We start from the raw sequence: 26381 nt of genomic DNA, 5'->3' as shown, positions 1-26381 counted from the left end.
GCAGTCAAGAATGTTGGGTCATTTATTAAAAATCGACTTGACCTGAAAACGACTTTGAAGGTCATGGTTAATGTCATATCAACGTAAAAATTTCCATTTTTTCCATTTCCGGGGTCAAAAATATACGGTTCCATTTAAAATTGTCAGGTTGACCTTTAAATGACCTTGAAGGTCATGATCAAGGTCACCGTTGGATTGCTCACTCAAAACCCTGCAACTTTTGTCTTGATTTCTCTTTTTCCCGTATTTGGTAATTTTTCTATTCGTCGATTATGGTAAGGCGCATTCTCCATGGCAATCACTGCATCACACTCGATGTGAGGCAAAATAGATGCAAGCCATTTTTCAAATACCCATTGTCCGTATCGTCATAGTAATCTGTCAGTCATGACTCGAACAGTTGTAAATCATAATCCAGAAATCCCATTCACTTGCAATAAATGTACAATTATTAATTGCCGTCCGTTTCCAGATGATGTCTTTAACTGTCTGTAATTCTTATAAAAAATAAATTTTCGTTTCCAATGTACGACAGTATAATTTTTTTCTAAATACTCTCCTCGCCATACTACAAAGTCGTTATTTATTACCATACGTTTTTGACATCCCTGTATTATTAATTCCCACTGAAATATATTAAATTTGAAAATACTAACACTTATTTCCTACTTATACGCCTATGACGAGCACTGACACACCTCAGTCAACTGAGATATGGAGGAAGTGAAACCATGCGAGCTCAGTCGTATGTATCTCTTTTTGTACACGATAAGCAAACATAGACATAGATAGGTGTTTGTAATAATAATACCCACTATGCAAAATATCTGAAAATTAATATTTTTGTCTCTCTCTTACATTTTGTACCTACTGTTTTTATGTTAATGAATGTCAATTTCCAAAAACATTTATTCGAATATGAATTAGATGTCTGCTTTTCGAGAGCCAATCGCGTGGATCGATCTGAAAATATTTTAACAACCTTTTTAATCTGCATTTTATTGAGTGGGTTACGTCATGCAGAATGCTCATAAATTCCAATATGCACCCCTTTACATAACATGCTCATTACGTCACGCTTAATTGCTTGCTCATACCAATTTCAACGCTGTTCGATAAACACGATGTTAAAAATTTTATACTGTGTCAATTCAAAGGGCGGATTCGATCAACTATTTTTAAATTACGCCCCCTACTGAACTAGTTTCCAAAGGTTTAACAACACCGATAGCTGTTGGAAGACATCGCATATCTATCCCTTCTTTAGAATTCTTCTATCGTGAACGTATGCAGGTTATATTAGTTGCATTGAAATTTAATATTTCAGTAATGCTAATGCAACATTTGGATTGAGAATAGAAGTAGGTCAGATCTAACACAACATTGTGGGATGAATAATAGGCTGCGTCTCATATTGTCATATTAAATAATTTACATTGAATTGTATTGTAGTTTCAGACTGTGTTTTAACAACGTGCGTAAATAAACTGCTACTCTTTTGTGAGGAATAATGCATTGTACAATTTATTATGTGTCTTTACATATACTGAAAAAAATTAGGTACTGGATGTTTTGGCTTGTGCAAAATCAATAATGGAACGAATTACAAATATGTTAATACTATATTACAATTACATAAGTTCCATTGAAAAAAATACCAAGTCAGATAGCTTCCTATCTGAAACTATCAAGTCCTAAAACCTACACTGGGCACTGTGCACCCGCAACGCTATTGGCAGGTGCCGGAAGAGATCTTATGACTTTTCAACACCATGGTGGATGGAAGTCCTCCGCTGTAGCAGAGGGATTTCGGTAAAAAAACAAGGTTGGAATAGGATTGGGTCACAATAAACGATTCAAATTGGTGAATCAATCAGGATACTCGACGACCTCCTCTATTAAGACATCCATATCTTAAAACGGAGAATTTTACTAACTCGATAATAACAGTTCAAGTAAAACAGATGTGTACACGTAGTCATTGACATGTTTTAATATATTTTTTTATTTTCGTCTAATTTCTTCAGTAAAAAAAGTTAATTCAGTTTTTTTTTGTATTTCATTTTTATTTTACCGCACGGCATGCAGTAATTGCATATCACTCACTTAAAATAGTACGTGTCACTTTATTTGTGTCACGGTTTAGCCAAGGACGGATCTGTTTTGAGGTGGATGTGAGAGGGGGCAAGCAAATTTTTTCTGGATTACCTTCAGTACAACTCACATAATAAAAGTATAGATCCCTAGATCTGGGCGAGGTCCGGAACATTTTCAAAATTGCAAAAATGTTTAAAAAATTTAAAAAATACCTATTTTATCTGAGTTTTTTACTTATATCTTGAAACCTATGCATTTTGGAAGAATATTGAAGAGGAAAAAAAGTTTTAGAACTGAATTTTGCTGTAAATTAAAAATGTTTAAATTTATTACCGACGTTACAAAATAACAATAATTGATGTAAAAAAGGAAAAAAAATAAAGTTTTTTGGAGAAATTTTTTAAAATATTTTAATTGCTCCGAGGGCATTCTAATTTAGGTAAAAAAATATTTACAGTATAATAAAACAACACACCAAATTTGATTAAAATCGGGTCTAGTTTTCGCAAAATAATTTTTTGAAAACATTTTTTGAATTTTCAAAATGTTGTACAGCCTCTAATAAAGCATCTAGATACTTGAAAATGTTTTCATATAGAAAAGATCGCTCAACCTTTCAAATGGTTTTTGAAAAATTTAAATCGGTTGATTAGGACGCCCACAGTAAATTTTTAAAGTTAACAATCTTTTTTTGTTTTTAAGCAATTAGATTATTAGTTTTTTCCAAAATTATAATTTTAAACTGCTATTCTTTTTATTTTTTTCTGTATTTAAAAAAAATAATTTCCAAATACAAATTTTTTTTTGAATATGTTTAAACAAAAATTATTTAAATAATTTTAATAATTCTAACTAAATACATTCATATTCAGCGTGTATACGTAAACATATTTTTTCACTGAAAAATGCAATAACAGGGTAAAATATACAGTATATTGCATAAATAATAAACTTTGTTTATAACAAAATATATGTTCAAATTAGACAGTTGGCATTACAATATTCGAATTCCTTGGCTCGCGAAACTTGGGATTAAAAAAAGGAAGATCGAAATTGGTCAACCTCCGAATTCACTCTCGAAGCGAAAGCCCCCTCTCCACTTTTCGTGTTTTGAATCCTCCGTCACGTGTGCGAGCGACAGCTTTTCCACTGATTTATCTATGTTGCCGATAACTGATGGATATGAAAATTTTTTCCCTCTTAGGACTCGGAAAAACGAAGCCGCTGTATCAAAGATTATTCCTAAATTGTTTATAAAATAACGGTAAATACCGATAAACTTTAACCGCTTATATCTCGAGAACCAATAAACGGATTTTTTTTTTAAAAGAAGCGTCTTTCCGAGTACAGTAAAGTTATAATTTTTGAAAGAACTAGATTTATCGAAATGCTTTGAGGCTCTGCAACATTAAAATTTTTTTTTTCAAAATTTTTTCCAAAATATTATTTTGCGAAACCTATGGAACCGATTTTAATGAAATTTGGTGTGTTATTTTATTATACTTTAAAGTATTTTTTTACCAAAATTAGAATGCCCTCGGAGCAATTAAAATATTTTTAAAAAATTATCCACGAAAACTTGATTATTTTGCCTTCTTTTAATCAATTATTGCTATTTTACAACATCGGTAATAAATTTACATATTTTTAACAGTATATTGTGCAAAATTCAATTCTAAAACTTTTTTCCTCTTCAACATTCTTCCAAAATGCATAGGTTCCAAAATATAAGTAAAACTCCGATAAAATAGGTAAAATAGAACGGATTTAAAAAAATTATGTCTGAATATTTGTAATTAATTGTGAAGAATAACTATCTCTGACCATTATTATTTAACTGCTAATTGGAAATTCAATATCTTACTTGATTCATGAAAAAGGCGTCGAATTTTGAAAAAAAATCGTGATTTCTAAAATATTTCCATTAAATTAAAAAAAATACGAATAATTATTTTTCTAAATTGAAAGAAAAAAGGAGACGAAAACTTCGAAACCGTCCACTTATAACACTTATGTCAAAAAAGTTAATGTTGGAGCAAAATGCTGTCCGCAAAAAACGTATGAGGATGCAGAATCAAAATGAGTGGTGCTGTTCTCTCATTAGTACTAAATTGTAGGACGTTAATGTTAGACGATCTACTTTGGTGGATGGTTGAACCTTAATTAAATAAATGGTTCCCTGAAATTGCCTATAGAGAAGGCTGTAAGGAAAGCAATAAACGTAAAGGAACATATGAACATACGTTTGAAGTGAGTAGTTACAAATTTCGGCTACGATCGGTGAGAAAGCAGCAATCACCCACCGAAGAAAGAAAAATTTTATAAATGTCTAATACACGCTGTTATTATTATTAAAACTGAAATTTCTTGTAGACTGGACTATAATTTTTAATTTTAATTTTCGCTAATGTTTTGATTATCGGACTCTTCCAGCAAAAGCTATGTAATCCTGTTCGAGGTCTGTACAACAACGATAATTTTGTATTCTGTGGAGCTTTTAAGAGGTATTAGAATTGTAAATTTTATGTTTTACTCCATTCGTTCTCCTATCGCACTCGAAATAAAGCTTTGCAGCACCTACTGAAATATTTAAATAATTCGATCGTTTACTAGATGCATTTTGGTCTGTCGTAAAGTGGAAACTGTTTTAGAAATATTTAGCACCTTTAAATAACAAATATTGCATATTTTGTATGTAATGTAGGTTACTATGAAAGGAAAGAGAAAAAATATACAGTGATATTTTTAGTACTTTCTACACTAATTATTTTTTCTACGATCAAATAAATGTAAAACATGATTATTTTGGCTTTATAAAATGTGAAAAATATTTACTTGATTTTTTTTGTATGTATTACATACATTTTGATTTTTCTCATACACAGAATATACTACATTACAGGCTTTGCTTTTTTTTCTAAACTATATTAAATTTTCGATGCTACGAACTAATACCAAAATGAAGAAGTGTAGCTACTTCTACACAACTCAAGGGATAAATTAAGCCATAAAATCAAACGGGGCAAACTGTGTGATTGTCATTAAACTCGCTATCGTATCGATTTCAAATCGGGATCAGGTTCGGCATCGTTTTGTGGTAAATATTGGCTGGTGTTTCATAGTGGAGCATAGATAGCTTTTCGTTTACCCATTATATTAGGGAAATATCCACCTGTGTAGGTTAATGAATCCCGTATGGACAGATGACGCCAACAGCGTTAATTAAAAATGAAACAAGAATTTAGGGTCCTATCTGGTAGTAGTGTATTGGTATTTTTACGTAAATCTATATAAAATATGGTAAAACAAAGCGTTTTTACATTTTTTAACATGTTCCGTTTTCCCCACAAATCAGAGTAGATGTCAGTTGAAAATAGTGAAATGTGTACTTAAAAATGGACAAGTAGCTAATAAATAAGAAATATAAATAATAGTATATTGTTATATTAGGATTAAGTGTTACTTTTGTAGCGAGTAAATTTAGTTTTTCGAGGCGAAACGTAGTGTAGCCGAGCGGATACAAAATTCCGAAAAAAGGCACTTTTAATCCAAATAAAACATGCTATTTTTTCTCCAAGCGAAATCCTCCATTAATTATTATTTTTGTACTTTGAAATTATTTAAATCAAATTTGGATTATCGATATATCTGGATACTTTGTCAAACATTAGTCCCGATATTGCTAATTGAGTTCATTTGCGATTGTTTGTGAATCTAAGAGATACTGGAGTGTGCAAATCTTTGAATCTTCTCTCAAAGAAATCTCGATAAATTTATGAATGTACCTACCACCGTTTTATGGCGCAAAGAAAAAAACATTAAGTTATATTCAGAAGATGTATTGATGGTGTATTTCTCAAACTTCTCAAATAAAATGAAACCGTCAACGCTTTGGTCACGATATTCGATGTTGGGGTCAACGTTGGATATAAATAAGGGGATTGATATAAGCAAATATTCAAAGTTACGTGCTTTTCTCAGGAGACAAAAGGAGCAGCTTGATTGTTTTTGAATAGTGCACCCGATAATTTATATTTGATGAAATAAAAGAACAACATTTTTAAAAAGCTTCTTTATAGGTCGTCCTAATATTGGGGGTTGCAGGCGCATGCCGTTCTAATGAATTAGTCAATTTAACAATTGATAATGTTGAAGATGTGAAATCCGCCTTAATTATAAAAATTCTCAATACCAAAACCAAGAGACCACGTTCTTTTACTGTGTTGAGAGACAATTATTTAAGTTTTTATTGAAAATATGTTGCTTTACGTCCACTTGGATCGGTAAAACGTCGATTATTTCGCAGATATGTTAATGGAAGGTGTCATCTAATGGTGGTCGGTATTCATAAAATCAGTGCCGTCTCGCAAGAAGTGTCAAAATTTTTGAAGCTGGACAACTGGAAAGAGTACAGTGGACGAAGAACGTCTGCTATCCTTTTAGTTGACGGAGATGGTGTCCTCACTTAAAAGACACAGAGGATGGAGATCGAGCACTGTGGTGGAAGGCTACATTGAAAACACACTTTTGAATAAAGAAAATATTGCGAAAAGAATACTGAAAGTTGATAGTGGTAGTGATAAACCAAGCACCGTCGTCATTTCTGATTTCACAACATCTGAAAATAATATAACTATTAATGAAAACGTGTTGGACTGCTTTAAGAATTGCTCCAAAAATGAGGGTTCAGTGGTTTATTTAATTTTAATCTTCAATCTTGTTCAAACTGTGTATTTAATATCAAAGTGGATAAACAAGAATTATTGTAAATATTGTTGAATAAACTTTTATAAACTAAAACTTTTATCTAAGGATTAAGTGTCAACTTTAGCTCTGAATACTTTTGTCGCTAAGATACCATTTTCTTTTCTCTGTAAGGGAAATGTCAACCTTAAAAACTTCTGCCAGCAAAAATATGTCATAGTTTTGTGACCGGTTGGAGAAAAGACATTTATTTAACTGTCTATACATATTTTAAATAAAGACAAAGAATTGTATGCATAACTATCACCGCGAAGTGAGTACAAATCAGACATTCTAGCGCTTTTAACTTACCTTTATCTCTCTGTGTCATCTCAGATGTCAAAATTCGCTCCTGCTTGGTGTAAAATTGGGGTTATTAGTTGTCGCAACTTATTAAGAAAGGCTTGAATGTTGGTGGGCAGATATTAAATCTGACAAGGTAATCGTCGAGAAAATACAAAGTGAAATCATACGAATAAATTCAATAAGAAGTAGTGGAGCTTTGTAGTTTGAGAAAAAACTACTGCTGTTTTATAAAACAGCAATTTATATTGGGTTTATAATTCTTTACTATAGTCCAACCGAATTACACTTGGAGAAAAAAAAATGTTACCTGGACTTTTATAAGTGGAAATGGTAAAACGGCTTATAATAAACCTAAACAAAATAAATGCGTGAGCAGGGGCGGCGGAGAGTTGATTTGGGGGGTTGAAAAGTTATGAAAAATTGTATCATTGGGATTTCTGGCGAAAGTTGACGTCAAACAAAAAAGTATTCGATATAAATGTTGTAAATCATGCAAAAATCTACAACTTTTGTAGCAGTCACTTTTTAACATAACCTCAAAATTTCCGAGAAAAATGCGAACAGGTTTTTTTCTGATTTTTAGTTTTCTATTTCTCATTTCCGCAAAAATAATTTAATTTTGACGAAACTTGGTGAAAATATACCTTTCTCTATCTTAAATAACCTCAAATTTTTTTAGATAAAAAAATGAAGAAGTTTCTGTGACATTCATTTTTTTCGGCCTGAAACACTTTTTTTTCAAAGAAAAATTCTACTTAAAAAAATTATCGTACAGAATTCTGCCGGTAATCATTTTTTTCGTTTTGACATATACTTTTTGTTGAAATAAAAAAATTTGTAATCACAGCTCAAAAACATGCTCAAAAATGCAAAAAAGTAAAAATTACTTGCAACAATGAATTTTTCAGTTATTGTTGATAATTTAAATTTGTCTACTAGCAATCTTTCGTTTCATTCTTTGTTTTAGAAAAAATTTTGATTTTGAATTAGTCTAATATCTTTAAAAAAGGGTATGAAAAATGTTTCCCAATATGGAAATGAGTAAAATCGTAAAATATTTCAGAATGTATAATTTTTATTAAGTGAATTGTTTTAATAATGTGGAAATTGGAAAATTTCAAAATTTGATGTTTAATAACTTGCAAAGCCGATCTAATGGATGTACTTTTTTAAACAGAACACTTAGGTAAGAGACGATGAGTGTCTACGTCTTTATAAAAATGTTATAAATCTGCAATAATAAAGCTAAATCTACTCTCGTGGAGTTCCTTTTAACAGCACTTACCCATTTGCTGTGGTGTGATTTTCCGAGCCATTTCCAATTACGACTTTCCCAAGCTTACATTGCCATAGAGTGCAACTTCAAGTAGTGCATTTAAAAGTACTTTGAGTAATTTAAATCAGGGTAATTACTGAGAAGAAATATTTTTTGTACGTGTACTTATTTCCGGCAATTTAAATTTAAACAGGGGATTACATAAAAAAAACACTTTATAACAAAAATTTATTTACATAATCTATAAACATCTAACATTCATACATATTATATACAATTTGCGTTATATAATCCATAAAAATTATTTTTGTGTTGAGCAAATATATAATTTAAAATAATTTTAGGTATAAACATTGCACCCTTACAAGCTAGTAGTCCATCTGCCACATAAAACGAATAATTCGTTAGCACATTTTCTTTTAATATGTTTGATACATTACAATATTACACTAATTCAGTACAGTTTAGATTTTAGGCATATATAAGGATATAAAAATACAAAAATTAACAAGAGAAAAGCAATTTGACAGTTCATTTCTTAGATTAAAGTGAATATTTCCTGTTTATGTGCAAAATAAACGCCTAAAGTATTTATATCACAAACTAAATAAAAGCATTTAAAAATAACAAAATTAAATATACAAAATATGTTGTTATTCTTGGTTGGTAGAAAAAAGAAATACATAAATAAAATACAACAGTTATATTACATTCAATAAACTTTTAAAGCCGTTTTGGTTTGCGGTAATATTAAAGACAACAAAACATAAGAATTTATATTGCTAATGTAAAAAAAGTGTTAAAGAATAATTGCACTGTTTTTCATATATATTTTATAAAGGTGCCTCGAATCATTTTAAAAATCGACTAGTCACAATTGTCACTTTTTATATAATTTGTTTAAAAAAAATCAATAACATTACGTAACTACATTGGTATACCAAAAATATATACAACATCACAGATAATTGGTCTAAATCTACATGTAAAAATTACATAATAACTCCATACAGTCATTCGTGTAAAACCGACACACGGATTTCACAACACATTGTTGAACATAATGATAGGGTTTTTTATTAAGTTAAATTCCTATAATTTTACCGTGCTTTTTGTGTTCCTCACCTACGGCGTGGACAAAAGCTGAAGTAAGGGAACAAGAAACAATGCAGAGACAGGAACCTGAAATATTACAAAATATTAGGTACTACCGAATTGTCGAGTCACCTTCTTAAATGATCGGTGGGGCAAATATGACTGGACTGGTAAAATATGAAATTTTTCTTTTGCGAACATAATTAAGACTGAGTTCAGATTGAATTGTAGACGCTTGCTTATTTTGAGCGATTACAGAGTGGCAGTCAATTTGGTAAATATTTCGTCGATTTGTCAATATTTTGCTAATTTTCGTGCTCGTTTCTAATTTTATATCTGCAGTGGCCAGAGGAAGCACAAGAACAAGATCAAGAAGAGCAACAGAAAGAGCAAGAGCAAGAACAGGAAAAAGAACAAGATGAAGAATAAGAAGTAGAGTTAGTAAAAACAAAAGGAATTTACGGCTATTAAATAGTTTGTATTTGTCAGATTTCTATAAGCATTTGTTGAAATGATATAATTTTTTTAATATTTAAATATTAGCTGTATTTTTGTAACCTGTATTTTGGATGATTTAAAAATAATAAAATTTCTTTTATAACCGGTTTTAGACAATATTAGATATACAGGGTGATTCACAAACGGTGACCAAAAGTGAAACCTCGTATTCTTTGGTCAGTTTTGATACAGGTGATACAGGGTGTTAAACTTGAAAAAATGTTTTTTATTTTTTTAAATAATTTTAAAACTTTTTTGCACCATACAGAAAATTGCACATTTTGAAAATCAAATTCTCTATTCACCGATACTGGCATTGCAGCTTTAACATTTTTTACTTATTTTTAGTTTATCTCTTATTCCATTTAAAATAACGAAGTTGGCAGCTACTTCCGGTACAACCGGAAGTACGGCAACAATGGCATTATTTTATTTAAAGAGAGCACCCCCAAAAACCCCAAAACCTAAATTTTCAAAATTGAAATCGAAGTGGTCTCTGAAATACATATTCTAATAGGCCGTCACCGTAAGACTGCCTGTATAAACTTTTCACTAAACTTTTAATACCGATTGAATATTCGCTCTGAATACTGATTGACCTGGTGGAACTAATTAAGCTTATCTTACACACACAGAAAACCGACTAACCCAGCTACGTACTCATCAACAATCGCTGTTTGGCAGGTGGAACGCTGCTAACAAGTACGTTACATTGGAGAAATGCAACGGGGCCTGTGTTACGCTTAATTAGTGAAATATATTACCCCAATGACATCTCACCACTTAGGAATGTCTTTGGGGGCCGCTATAGGTGTCTAGAATAGCATATGTGATGGGTCTCTTGACTCTACAGGGTGCTTCTCGGTCAGAATTAACCCGAAAAGTTCAAATTAACTTGAAATCAATTCTCATTCCTGATAATATGTTAACAATGATTTATTTTCATTAAATTTCTTCTATACTAATGTAGCACATACCAGGAGCAATATCCATGCATTGTTGTCAAATCTCATCTTTCTTAATTCGTATACATGTTTTTCCATAATATCTTACACAAATTTAACAATGAGACACACAAACACTTTGTCCCTAAACATTTAAATTACTTTAGAAGGTTATACAACAACACTACAAAACTTGTCAGTCAGTTTAGAAGAAGATATACGTACATATTTTAAAAAATCATTATCAAGCAGCTGCGTCTTCGTAAGGAATCAAAATTGACACTAATAATTAAAATAATTTCTTAATCACGTCTTTTTGTGTTCCCTGTATCTACAACGGTGGTAAATAAAAAAATCTTTAGAATATGCCAACTTTATTCAAAGGATTTGCATTTGCGGAAGCATTACACTCTGGATAAGTTATGTTGAGTATTTTAGTAATACATAGGTGCTTAGAAAAAACTGCTGATTTATTACTTTGTTTTGTTCGCATTTCCATATGCATCTGCGTCGTCGTGTTAGATTAAAAATAAGCGTTTCAGTTTATGACTAAAAAGGCCGTAAAACAAACTCGGTCATAAAACATAAAAAAAATAAATGTCTCTCCTAGCTCAGGTGCTTTCCATATTATCGCACATTCCTCTACTGCGCATTCCATTAGCACAAAATAAAAAAGTAACGTCTCATTTGAGCATTTTACCGTCCCTAGTAATTGAAATAATTTTATTCACGGGAAAATTGAATTTACCTTTCGTGTTTCCCATCCGCTTTATTGCACTATTTGTAGGAATAAGTTGTGATGTCTGATAAGTAAGCTTCTGTTAACGACCCGTAAACGTTAAATTAAAATTAATACTTGATTTGTAAAACGCACTCGCGTTGAATTAGAAATAACTTTTAGAGCTGAAGCTACCCGGGTTGTTAACTTTATTAAATTTGTGCCGTGCAATTAAATTTATATCTTTTATATAGCCGCGTGTGTATGCTTCATCTGGATGAAGACTTCTGTTCATGAGCAATAAGAGTCTCATAACGCCAGCAAAGATTTTAATCAGTACCCAACTACATTTCTGTAAATTAAATTCTTGTTTGTTTGTTTCTTAAAATATTGCTTAAGGAGGTACATCGGGGTCCGAGGGAAGTGAGGAGCGCAGGGGGGTCCTATGCTTTTCTTATGGGACTAAAACCCGCTACCAACTTGAAAAAATTAAATTCTATTGAAATTATTAGCGATAAACATTATCTATAATATAGCAAAGAAATCTACTCATATGCACATAGCATACATATTGACTAATTAACAATACAAAACTATCATATTTAAGTAGTTTTAAATTATATTTAATGAACGCATAAAGACTATGTAGATGTGGCAACAGCGCTAATAATTGACTAGCAGTTGTACACACTGTGAACCTACAGACCTCGGACATCGGAGATATAGCGTGTCAAATTCGGGTAAAGATGCGTACGCGTTCAAAAATATATTGTGTGTAAACTATGTACAATATAATTATTATATATAGCAAATATATCGTATTATCCTCGCGAATATTAGTATCCTTTATTTAAAATCCGTAAATCATGTGAACTCGTAAGATAACTAGAAAATAATTATGTTAATTTAGTTCTAAAGAAATGAAATGACACTCGCGCCCATCTCTCGTCCAAGTCAAAGAAAATGTTGGATGCAATTTTGAAGGTTCTGTGATAGAAATTAACATTATTTATTACCCACTGTTCGTGTTTTTAATCCTATTTTAGTAATGCTACAAAAGTTTTGCAACTATAACTAATTTTTCAGATATAAAGTTTGCTGAGGAACAATTATATTCTTTTGTTATTCCGTACAAATGCTTTTATCTCAAGTATTACTAATTATATTAATCAAATAAAGAAAACTTTATGTAACCCTAAATATTGCTAGGTAATGATTACGATGTTTTTATAAACCATTAAATATATCAAAAGGATTTATCATATCGTATTTTTTATTCCAATAAATATATCGCAGCTTCCAGGACTTTTATAATTTATCTAGTTTTTTAAAAACATTACAAAAAATCATCTGTTGTGTATAAATTATTGTTGATAACAATGTACATGGGATTTAGGAAAAATGTATATGTTTGAAATCAATTTCGTTTTTATCAAGTCTTTCAAATGTATTCCCTCCTTGCTGTCGGCTGATTGCGACGTTGCCACATTAATCCTAAAGTCAGACAGAAATGTAATTATTGGTTTCTGTTTCTAATTAACTGTACTGTGTTCAAAACTTACATTAGTTTTACATCAAAAATAAGATAATACTGGTGTACTATACATATATGGAAAAGTTTTGTTTCACAATTTTTACAATTTTTTCTCAGTTATAGGCAAAAAAAAGAGCCGCACCGTCCATCTTCGCCATATAAAATTATGTTAAAATGAACAACTTTCAACAATAACATCTCAAAATCTACATTCAAAAAAAAATTCAAAAAAATATGACGCACAGAGGGAGCACTGGCTAATACGCTATATAAATTTCAAGTACATCTGTGCATTTGAGTAAATCCGATATACCTCCTTAATAATGAAAACGCGTTGACCTTTCGTATAGCGTTACATTTTTAACAACCCCGAACTGTTAGCTGTCACTGTCTTTTTTTTCGTTGGCAACAGTTTACCCTACAAATAGCGCAAAATTTGAATCTTATGCGAATTTTGGGACACATAAGTCACAACATTACAAATAACTCGGAGACAAACACCTTTCAATTTAATTTTTATGGTGAAATTAAATAATAGCATCAATTTATAACCCCTTTTTCTTTTACGTCTTATAAAACCGATAATTTTTGTGAAATTCCAAATTATGCCGTAGCTGCCTTTTCAGCATTCTTGAATAACGACTTGGGTACTAAATAATATAAGGAGATATTTAAAACAAAAATAAAACCAACCTGTTCTGATCCTGCTCCTCGTCAAATCCTTCAATTTTTACTACATTCCACTCGTCTTTGCTCCGGGCATAGCTAAAGGAGATCTGCAACATGCAAGTAAATGAATAACCACTAGTCTTTCGATTATTTTTGTGTACTTATTATGGTAGAAGTCTTATTAATTTAATAGCTATAAATCCTTTTTCAAGCACTGGTTATTAAAAAAAAATTATGCACTTGTTAATTTTATTTTCAAGGGTCAGTCATGGAAAATGTTTCAAGTTTACGTTTTAGTTAGAATAATATTGTATATTTTTTAGTGGCAACAAGGTGTTCTACACAGTTTAATTTCTAAATGTATTTATGAATTTTTTTGCAAATGGTATGGATATAACAGCTGTTCTTGAATAACTTCATGTACTTTGTCTTCGATGTATTAATCTGTGCTGATAATTTTCGAGTGTTCGTTGATGGAGTGGAAAAGGACATTTCAGACTGTTTCGAGAGTTGGAAAAGATGTTGGCATAAGTGCTTTGTATCTGGTGGGGATTTCTTTAAAGGCGACTAAATTGATTTGGAAGCATATAACGAGCGTTCAAATAAAAACGTGGTCAAGTTGGTTCTGAAAATTTGGACGTAGGGCGTAGCGTATAGCAAATGAACTTAAACGTCATCTGTCAAAGTGCCATATGGCCGCTATCAATTTGAATATTTTTGTTTTAAAAAGCGTTTAAAATGGTGTTTTCTCAAGAACAAAAAGTGTTTATCATAGAGTGCTACTTTAGAAATGGACGCAAGATTGATGGAATATGGAAGTATTCTATTGAGGAATGTTTCATAGAATTTCAAAATCAATTTCCCGGCGTTGTTGAGTACAAAATTTTTCAAAGTGCAGTTCAGCGTTGTGTTAATGTTTTTCGTGAAACGGGCAGTGTAACAAGAAAAGAAGAAAGCGGCCGACCTAAAAAGCGGACTGAAGAATTAAAAGAAAATGTCCAACAAATAATGGAAAATGCGCCAAGAACTTCTGTACGTGTTTTATCACAAATGGTGGGAGTATCAGTCGGTACCTGCCACACAGTGTTAAAAAAAGATTTGCGTTTGTTCTCCTATCGTTTAACTTGCCAGCAGCAAGAACTTCATGAAGTTGATTTTCCGCGACGGGCTGTATTTTGTGAATGGTTTTTAAACAACTACGGTGAACTTCACAATATCACCTTTTTTATGATGAAGCCTGGTTTCATTTAAGTGGTTACGTAAACTCACAGAATATGAGAATGTGGTCTTCTGAAAAACCAGATAACTTTTTTGTCGAGGGCCCTCTACACGCTCAAAAAATTGGAGTTTGGTGTGCTCTCAATCGAAGGAGGATTTAGGGACCTATTTTTTAATGGTACTCTTACTGCGCAAAGGTATAGAGAAGAAATTATCGCTCCTTTTGTTAACCAGCTGGAAGAAAACGAAATTACAAACTTTTACTTTCAACAAGATGGCGCAAGGGCACATACGGCAGGCGAGACGATGAATATGTTGAGGGAAGTTTTCCAAAATCGACTAATAAGTCTCAATGCTGAACATGAATTTCCACCGAGGTCATGTGATATTACGCCGTGTGATTTCTTTTTGTGGCCTTACCATAAAAACACTATTTTTGAAAGCATCTTAGAAAATGTCTTTAATTCTTTGAGGAACAGGTGTGAAAAGTGCTTGGAACAAGGAGGGGGACACTTTCAGCAGCTGCTTTAATTTATTGTTATAACAAGGAGGGGGCACTTTCCGCAGCTCCTTTAATTGTTTGTTATTGTTATCACGATTATTCTTTAAAATAAAGTTATATAGTCATTAACGTTATTGAAACTGACAGCTGCTATACAGCTCGTTGAGAAATGAGGTTAAGTTGGTCGCTATAAGCTACTCCCTACGTCCAATGTGTCAGAGCCAACTTCAACCACGTTTTTATTTGAACGCTCGTTATAAAGATTTTTTATTTTTTAAGCAAATTTACCTTATTTTTTTGACAACGGATTAAGTAGAAATTGATACATTTTAGCTTAGTTCAAGCCTGGTTTAAAGTTATTTAATATGTCCCTATTTATAGCATGCAATAAAACATTTTTTAATTAGCTCTAAAAACTTGGAACCGTGGACTCTTATTATAAACACAGATTTATGTAGAATACATAATTGAAATTACATAAAAATATTTACATAAACTGCTTAAAATGTATGTATCTCATTAAAATTCAAATGAATTTGATTAAAAAACTAGTAGTTTGATGCCGTGAAGGCATCGAAGTTTGTTAAACTGAATTCTTAAAACCACTAGATAATAATTTTCGTGAACGAAACACGACCAAACCGGGTTCCTACGACAAGGAAACGATAAATTTTCTCCAGTATGAGGTGTTGCTCACCTTAATAAATAACACCTTTTACGAGACTAATTAAAAACGTCGATAAATTTGCGTGGGCAGGTCGCTTCATTAAAACCCCGTGTTGATAAATACCAGGAAGTTTTTTTAACGTTATCCCGATCAACTTAACATAATATAATCGGACAAGAAACATTTGATTTATAATAACGAATATTAAAAGACATATTTATTTAAACTCGTATTTTTATTATTTCTCCACACTTTCCAATTCCAAATGACGTCGAAAGAAACAAAACGGTATTTTGAGAATAGCATATTTTGGAAAGTAAAAGAAAGTTTATAAAGACTTGTTTTAAAGACCATTTAAGATTTTAAGCGACTTTTCATGTCTTTGTCGCCGTAACAAGTTCTGAAATGAACTGAAGTAAAAATAATCCAGCCACATTCAGACCATCGCTACATCGTGGCGATTGAAGTCACGTTCACTACACTTCCGGACGTGTTTTTTATCGTTTTTTATTCACGCGTATCTTATCCCTTAAGTGTGTCTTTTCTAGGTGCTTTAATAAAAGTTTGAACACTGCATAAATAACAATAAATAAACATTTATCAAAATGGAATACCACCAAATTGTGTGTCTAGTTCCTACTATACGTTTAGAATATACTGGTAAATTTTGGCAAAATAAAATCAAAAGGAAATCCAACTCACTTAAATTGGTCCTTAAGTACTGAGGCTTTCTGAAAATTAACACTATTGTTTTGGAAATTTATTTTTGAATTTCTGCTGCAAGGAATGCACCGACTTACCAAACACCCTGTATACAAATTATTATTATTTCTTAACTTTGGCAGAAAACTTTTTTAGGGATGCATAGGCGTCATAGGAAAGTCATTAAATTTTATTGTTAGGCGTTTTTATACACCTTCAACTTACTTCGGAAAGACTATACCATTTTTACAAAATGACGTCTTTCTGGGAAAATGTTTTGAGTTCTCAGAAGTTCAAAATTACAAAGGCTGCCACGAAATTGAAAAAAATACAAATTTTAAAACTCCATGACTATATCATTTTCCTGCCAATTAATATATATCTCTTTCTTAATGTTAAAATCGATTTTTTTCCTCAAAGATCTGAAACATTGATTTTAAAAAGAGAAACCCAATAATTATATTTAGATTATTTTGTATTAGTCTCTATTTATTTCATTGATGAACAAGTATCTTTTGGTTTGCTTGTTGTGTTGCATTTGCATCTTCATTGGCACCTGAAGAAGTATAAGTGTTCTCTATACTCTATTTCTAGAAGATAATATTAATCGTTAGGTCAATTTTTTCTACTTTAATTCAGAACATAACTCTATTTTCTGTAAAATGCACTGAATATCCTCGAGAAACTAGTTTCTGCCAGTATCATTTTCACAAAATGATGATCTTTCTGGGAAAATGTTTGAGTTCTCAAAGTTGAAAAGTGTAAAGGGTGCCTCGAAATTAAAAAAAAGTTGTAACACTCCAGGACTATATCATATTTTATTTTTTATGAATTTTATTCCAACTTTTGGGACATATGTTTACTTTATATCTGACTGCTTTTTTCAGTGTCAGATTTTTGGTTAGGCAAAACTTTTTCGAAAAAATTACCCTTGGCACAAGGGTTTATTTAATTATTTTTTAAAATTGTTTCACATGTGGTAAAACATTCAATAAACAAAAAAAAAAAAGGAAAATTATGCAACTGTAGTGTAAGAGTAGCTTTAGTGTTTAAAACTTTAAATGTATTATTAAGTCGTTACGATATCAGTTGGAACCGCATAAAAACATAGGCGTCTGCAAAAATTTTGTCCTGTCTCGTCTAGAAATACTATATTCCGAGCTATATTCCTATTGAGTTGACGATATTCTTGAATTTTTTTGTAAATAATCTTCCCGATTATTGGTGATGCCATAATTATCATGCGATTGTCAAATTTTTTATGTTTAAAACCGCATTGTCGTAAAGTATCTAAAGATTTATAATTATAATCAGGATAATCGCTTCATTTATCTCGAATCATGTTTAAAGTAGGAACTTTATTTTCTTTATATATATAAATTGTGCGCCGTGTTACATATCTGCTAAAATCGTCAATTTTCTTTAATTTTGTATTTTTCCGTTTCTTCTTTGTGCCGTGGTTAATAACGCATCCTTATTTAATTACGCGATAAATTGTCGCTTTTGATATCTTAGTTAATTCGCTAAACCGTTTCCTAATTTCTTTATCACATTGTTCACTATTTTCCCTTTTCAAACATTCATATATATTTAAAATAATACATTGACTTGGTACGTGTAAATTTTTGTTTTTAAACTCTGAGATTGTTTCGACGCTTTGGACAAAAACCGGATTTTCCCGGGTTATTTCGTTATCTTCCGTTCTCCAGAAAGCCATGCTAAATTACTAGATAATTACATATAATATTTATTTTAATAACTATTACCCTTTACTGGTTACGATATGAACAAATATTAATATAAACTAATAATTAATAATACGTATTATAACAACAATAAATATACCACGCAAAGCACTGCTTTCCACGGCACTGAAAAGCCAAGTGAACCGCGTTTGACACCAAACTAATTATAGAATACCATGCAAAAAATTATTTACGACCTAGTGGACCAATACAAGTTTGCTTTGACGACCAGCGCGCCGCCGTCGATTCTACATCAGGCAGACTGATCTACCAATACCGGACTCGCCCAATGACTATTCGAGTATAAATTACGACACATCATGGCTAAAGCATAGGAAGAAATTTCAAGAGAAGTGCAGACGGTCCTGTGCTTTAAGATTCACAGATTCCAATTGATATCGTAATATCTATATTGTTGAATTTGCATTATTCAATATGTAGAAAAGTAGGACACGGTTCAACAGCAATATGCAAATGGAGAATAAATAATACTGTAGAACCAAAAGGATATATTTTTAACTTTTCCTCACAAATATCCTAGAAAAACATAAATTAATGGAATAACTAATGACCCAAATATTACATGGCGTGCCTACAAGTACTGGAAAATGTAAGAAGCTGTTAATGGTAAAAATATGATCAAATATTACAATGTTACATGGTATAACAAAAGATGGGAACCAGTCCAAAGAAGAAAAAAAGAGATTGTCATTGCTCTAACATCAAGTGGTGTGTTAATACCAATGTAGAAAATAATATTAACAGGACCCAATGGCTGCTTATAAGTATCATGGTAGTAATTTTTATTTTCTTGGATTGGATGTATAAACGTTTCAAGGAGTCAATGACGAGGACAATACGACTAGAAATCCAGAAATGATTATCTAGCAGCCAGAGAGCAAGCAGTATAACTTTCATTATTCTATTTCGGCATCTCTCAAAGAAATAACGGAAGTGTAAAATAGTAATTAATGAATGAATATCAGCCATCTGCTCAGGAAAGTGGAAGTAGAAAAAAGAAGGAATGGTTTAGGAGATTTGTTGGGAATATGTAACTGATATAACTTTTATTTCTTTACAATTTTCGTCCGGGAGATTCTCTGTAGCCCCGTTCAAACTAAGGGGCCAATTACATTTTAAACGTACAGTAGAACCCACATCCACCACTGATTGCTTGAGGAGCCCCCTCGTAACAACGACTATCTTAGTATTTCCCCAAAATCTGATACTGTCAATTACGCCCTGACAGAGAACGCGTTAGATCGTAATTAATTTGACTTATCGCTCGCTTATCGCTTACCTGGTCCTCAATCATGTCCCGCCTGATAAACTTCATGGGCTCCAAGTGAGAGTGGAACTGATCGACGACCGTGAGCGGCTGCTTCAGTAGGTGCTCTGGAACGGAAAAAAAAAATCGGTGGGTGTTAGTTAAGCGTATGTCTCCCGGTAATTCGTGGTAATTGCGGCGGTTAATCTAATTGACGTTTCCTCAATTTAGAGTCCGCAGTCGTGGTCGCTACTCACCGATAATGTAGCCCATTGTTACGTCATCTGGTAGGCGGATTCTTTCACCTGTGCTGACGAACCTGCCTCCGCTGCAACAAAAGATTTGACATCAGTTGGCTTAATTCTGGGTTCATCTTCGTTAGTATAATTAGTCCTGGTGCGAGAATAATGAAATTATTACACTGGACTACTAACCCCTGTAGGGAATGAATGAATAATAATAATTGGCTTACTTAGCGTATTTTTTTAAATTCATATTCAAAAAGTATACACCGCAGTTAGTTCATGTGTAAAAACTTTCCTTCCTTTTCAAAAACTCTTTCAAAATAATTAATGAAATTCGAGATCGGGAAAATGTACGGAAGCCATGTTGTGACGTCATACCACTCGTTAGCGGCTAGCCCACTACTCGGCTGTATCACGTAATTATCCCTTTTTTCACGTATGTGAGAACACGTCTCAGTTTTGTAATTTTTTTCAGATACGTCGGTACATGGGAAAGGGGACAATGACATATCTAGCTATAAAAGCAGACAGAATTGAGTGTTAATGAAAAAATATTGATTTTTTCGCAGCGCAAATATGTATATTGTTCAGGAGACAAAAGATATATTTTTTTAAATTAGTTTTTTTTGTTATACATTCTGGCAAAAAAGTATCCGGAATTTGTCATTTAAAAATTTCGCGTAAAGTAACTTTAAATTAATTTTTACTACTCTGTCGGGAAGTTTGAGCGCGATCTGTCAAGTAGTTTATTTACAGCTGTTAATTTTCTTGGGCGAGCGTGTTCCGCGGTTTTTACTATGGATAATATTATTGAACAAAGGGTTTGCCTAAAATTTTGTGTTATCAACGGAATTTCTTGTGCAGAATCAATGAAAATGTGAGGAAAGATGTGCAAGTAATTCAGTTTTATCGAAAACTCAAGCATATGAATGGTTCAAAGCATTCAAACATGGTCGTGAAGTGGTTGATGATTTGCCACGTTCTGGTGATCCTTCAACGTCTTCAACTGAAGAAGAAAACTTCGATGAAGTGAAAGAAATGGTGCTTGAAAACCGTCATTATAGTTTGAAAGAATCAGTTCGTACCATTTACTTGATGTTCTGGGTATAAAACGCGTCGCAGCATGACTGGTTCCAAAAGAGCTGTATTTTCTTCAAAAATAGCATGGCAAATATATTATCTGGGCGTTATGAGGCGTTTGAGAGCGAGAGTACCTATCCGCCGCAAAAGACCAGATTTATGGAAGGACAATTCTTGGATTTTGCACCACAATAATGGACCATCACATAAAGCGATAATTGTGACTGAATTTTTGACCAAAAACTCCACGATTGTCATCCGTATTCACCGGATATGGCCCCTGCAGACCTCCTCTTTCTCAAATTAAATTACCACTTTGTGCAACACGTTTCAAGTCGATCGAAGGAGTTCATACCGAAATATACATTTAAAAAGTGCTTTGACGACTGAAAAAATGTGTATTGCTGCAAATGAAGCTTATTTTGAAGGAGACAAAATAAATTTCGATGATTAATTGAATATATTGACAAATTCCGGATACTTTTTTGACAGAGTGTATCATTCAGTTAAGTAAAACATTCGCATATAAGTTGAAGTGAGTTATTCGCATAAACAGTGATGAAATGCCCAAAAGATCATTTATGATTTATTATGATCTCTTTATAGTGCAAGAATGAAATAATATGTTTGTGAGTTATTTTTAATACCCCAGTAAGTAATATTCAAAACGTTTTTTTTATAGACAAAATTATTAGATACATTATTTATTACAAAAATAATATTTAAGAAAAGCAAAAGATCAGAACAAATTCTAAGCGCAAAAAAACAAAGCATTGGTGGTGCAAGAAGGGGTCAAGTGACATGTAACTTGACCTTGTTCTTTCATTGGTGTATAATACAGGACAAATACTTTTATTCTATAGTTCAGTTTCTGTTAATCCCACAGATTTCATATTTGCAGCAAAAGACTTCATTTTTAAATATATATCTACAGAAATAAATATATTTTTTTAATGTGTTATAGTGATGCGTATTCTTTACTTATCTGTTATTTTCAGTGCATGATTTTAGGTTGGCCAAAGAGAGTATAATAAAAATAACCCTTAACACAGAGAAAAGGGTTACGTATTTCCAATGAAAGCCCTACATTTCACTGTAATCGATTTATATCAATTCAAGTAATTCAAAATTTGCATTTGATATGAAAACGAATATTTGATTGCAATAGGATTATACATATGTGAAATTTGCTTTGTAGATATTCAACCGTTTTACCCATCTTTCCGACCTTGTCCAGCACTCCTATCACAAACAGATTTTCTACACTTTTGAATCAGATGAAAGCATTGGAATTTAAGAAATATGTTATCAGATATTACTATATCTGCCTCCGTTTCCAATGTCAACTTTGGCTTTATGCTGAAATGGACTCGAATTTAACGGACACAGATTTATGTCGGCAAATATTTGTCCGGAAACAATTGGGTACGGAATAATCGACCGACTAACTGAACCAGAATTTTTAATTAGAAATCTTAATCCCCAATTAAAGCCATCAAAACAGAAGCCATAATTATCGTTAGAACGTCCCGTAATAAAGGCTATGCAGTGAACGATCTAATTAGCGTTTTCTCGTTAAAGTGTAAGGGATAGTTTGCTGTGTTTATCTGTAAAATATAGGGGCTCTGAAGAGACCCGCATTAGCCAGTTATAAATCGCCAGACTCTATAAAGGACGCTAATAAATTCTAAAATGAAATTAACGATAAAACATCGTTAATAGCGGGGCAAATTTTCCAACCAAAATGGAAGCGGTTCCATTTATCATGCCGGTTTGGAAGTTTTTCTCGAATTTTTATCCAATCTTCAGGATGGCTTAGCTTATAAACTGAGCTTTGCCTTCAATTTCTAAAAACAGTTAATGTCCCGCAGATGCGTAATTAATAATTAAATAAATAATTTTGGTACACAAAATGCCAAGTTTATGGTTCGTCCCATTTTAAAACCGTTTAACATCGTGGTGATATTATGTTTTTATTTGCTTCTTTCTTTAACAACACTTTTGACATAATTTCGGAAATATGTACATATTCTCTATTCGTTTTAAGACCACTGTAAGTTAACAAGGCAAACTGCTATTGCTACAGCAGATTTAGTTTTTCAGTTAAGTCAAAATTTTGTATCAATTTTTGTTACTTTCGTAGCTACAGTTTGCATTCACCTTCATTTGTTTAAGGACACTTGACCCGTGGGAACATTTTAGTTAATTAATTAATGATTGATAATTTCAGATATTTATCAAAAAATTTTATTTCCCACGAGACCCAAATTTATGAAAACGAAAATAATAATGTTGAATATGAAATTGCACAAAATATTAATTGTGAAATGTTTCACAACTACTTTTAGATATTACCTATTCCGTGTTGAGTCATATCAATATTAGCGGAATCTACATGGCAACCTATTGCTGTACGCAAGGTGTCCCAATATCCTGCGTACATGGAGCTATCATAATTTTCTGCGATTCTAATAATCAGATCAGAGGAACTTACGTCCCTCCTAAATATCTTCGTGTAACCGATAGAGGGCATCGAATTTAACCAAATAAAATTTTTCTATTTGAGAAACAATTTTCAACAACAAATTAAGAAAAAAATAGAAGCTATAGCATAATCTTTGACAAAATTATGAGCATATTAGTTCAAATTAGGGGGTATTATTCACAGTTCTGATAGTTCAATTACTTCGTTTACTAAAGCTTAAAGCGACATTTATATTGAAGTAATAATGGTACCAAATTTCAATAAAATCTTGCAAGATTTTCGAAAGTTATTAAAAAATAGTTATTTTCCCGAGCTTAGCAAGGCAAAATATCCATTCGAGAACGCAAAAGCATTTCGAATTCGAAATGCAAACAATATTTTTTTCGAAAACTGCAATAAAATAACACAATTCTGTTATAAATTTATAAATTAATAATTTGAACTGTGTTTGAATTAAGACGGTTTAGGCGCGGTAACTATCATAACGATAGCAACCTAATAAACAATAAAAATTAGTTGTTTGAAAAAGTAGTATCAGAATTATATATTGTAATTCATATACTAAGAGTGTTTATAGTAGGATCGTATTCGATGCAAAGTAGAGCAAAAAGTTGTCCGTCTTTTATCAAAGGAAAATCGTGTCATCATTTTTAGGAGGCGTAAGATAAATCAATTCAAATTTAAAATGAAATTCAATGTAAAATCTGAAATACCGCTGCATACGCACTGTGTTCTGGTAGTAGCTGTAGTAGCCCAGGTGCATCGAGTGTACGAACTGGTCGGTTATACGTCAAATACTAACCTGGCGAGCTTTGCCGTCAATTAGAGAGCGCTTCCAAAAAACAAGTAAACAACAGTGGCGCGTACAGAGTTAAAATGAAGTACATATTTGGAATTTAGGAAACAAATTGGATTTATAATAAATTACATTTAAAATAAATAGTTTATGAGAATAAAGGAATTTTTGTAGGAACAAGGGTGCCAGACCTGAACTGATTCCCTCGTCCCTTCATAGTGTATAAAGAAATTATTTAATTTGTAAAACCCTTAAAAGCGTACTTCATTGGTTCCCTTGACAGACATTGATTTATTACTTTGCATCGAATATGATCCTACTATAGTTCAAAATGAGCTCGGAAAGTGAAGAAAAACATTTACCAGGGAAGTATTGGAAGCGGCACACAGTGCTGTTTCAAAATCATCGAGACAGTACGAGATTGCCTACAACGAATTCAAAGGGTGATGTAGTTCGAAGAAAATTTAAAGTGTCTGAAGCGGTATTACTGGCATATTTCGAATATAAAATTATTCGACGTTATGGTCAGTATATTCCATGTTAAAAAGTACAGTGAATGCCAAAAAAATGTAAGTATCAGAAAATTTCCAAAACTAATACCATATTTGAAAAGTAAATCAGTTGGATACCGTTCGAAAAAGTCCAGAATTCTAAGGAAAAAGGAAATTCAGAGATTTTTACAAGAAGTACCTGATAATAGATTTCTACTAGAAAAGGTAATTCAATTTAATATAAATATAAATGGATCGATGTAATTAATTTTGGACAACTTTCAGGTCATGTTAATAAATTGGTGTTTATGGAGCTTTGAGAAGAGATGAGCTACTAAAGATAACGATCGATGACACAAAAGACAAAGATTCAATTATTATTATAAGAATTCCCGATTCCAAAACTCATACTCCGAGATGTTTTGTGATTTCAAGTCTACACCAAATGAAGATATATACCGCAAATACTGTGCTTTACATTCGGCAAGTCGAAGATTTTTTGTGAAATATAAGGGAAAAATTGGTTAGCCAAGTAGTTGGCAACAAAATAAGAAATGTACCAAAAGAAATAGCAACTTATCTCAATTTGGCTCATCCGGAAACTTATACAGGGCATTGCTTCAGACGTTTTTCCGCCACTCTGTTAACTGACGCAGGGGCCGATATTACCATCATTAAACGACATCGGGGTGGCGTTCTAGTACGGTAGCGGAGACCTATATAGAAGCTTCTATATAAAATAAAATTTCAATCGCAAGTAAATTGTTACCATCTTCAACAGAGCCTACGGAACTTGCCAATAATATAACGTGCGCAGTAAACTTAAACAATTATAGCAGCAGCCTCATTATACACTCAGAACTAAAAGCTTTCGATAACTGATAGCACTGGATCTGGCATAAATTTAACTACCTGTAATATCGACACTTTCAATTTACATGTACCTAGTGCAAAATAAATGGTAATCGTCCTGTTTATAATAGTTACTATTTTGTATTGAAATGTTATATTAATTAAAATTTATATTGTTTAATTAATAAAATCATAAATAACTTAAGAAAAAATGACAAATTATTTTAACATTTGTTTTATGTTCTAGAACGAAAAAGACCCGCATTCTAGAACATAAAAGTGTTTTACAGCTAGGTGACAAAAAAGACTCACTTTATCAACTGAAAATTTAACGAAAATGTCAATTTTTTATGACAGTTTTCGAAAACAATCTTTTTTGTCGAGTTTGAAGCTCCCCAGAGAGCAATTTAGGACAGAGGTAAGTTTAGTCCAATCTGCTTACTTTGATGGC

General features: G+C 32.1%; 1 protein-coding gene across 1 annotated transcript in view; it reads right to left on the bottom strand.

Moving 5' to 3' along the window:
* Positions 1–8687: 8687 nt before the first annotated feature.
* The window catches only part of LOC108907799 (fringe glycosyltransferase), a 191230-nt gene continuing 173536 nt past the window's right edge, over positions 8688–26381 (bottom strand). Inside the window, exons 7-10 of the mRNA XM_018711599.2 lie at positions 20239–20309; positions 20015–20109; positions 13905–13987; positions 8688–9604 (exon numbers count right to left, since the gene is read on the bottom strand). Coding sequence (XP_018567115.1) covers positions 9544–9604; positions 13905–13987; positions 20015–20109; positions 20239–20309 — 310 coding nt within the window. The 3' untranslated portion in view covers positions 8688–9543. The remainder of the gene's footprint in view (positions 9605–13904; positions 13988–20014; positions 20110–20238; positions 20310–26381) is intronic.

The sequence above is a fragment of the Anoplophora glabripennis genome, unplaced genomic scaffold (assembly GCF_000390285.2).
Source record: "Anoplophora glabripennis isolate ALB-LARVAE unplaced genomic scaffold, Agla_2.0 scaffold100, whole genome shotgun sequence".
NCBI classification, from domain to species: Eukaryota; Metazoa; Arthropoda; class Insecta; order Coleoptera; family Cerambycidae; genus Anoplophora; species Anoplophora glabripennis.
This window is presented reverse-complemented; position numbering and strand designations above follow the sequence as displayed.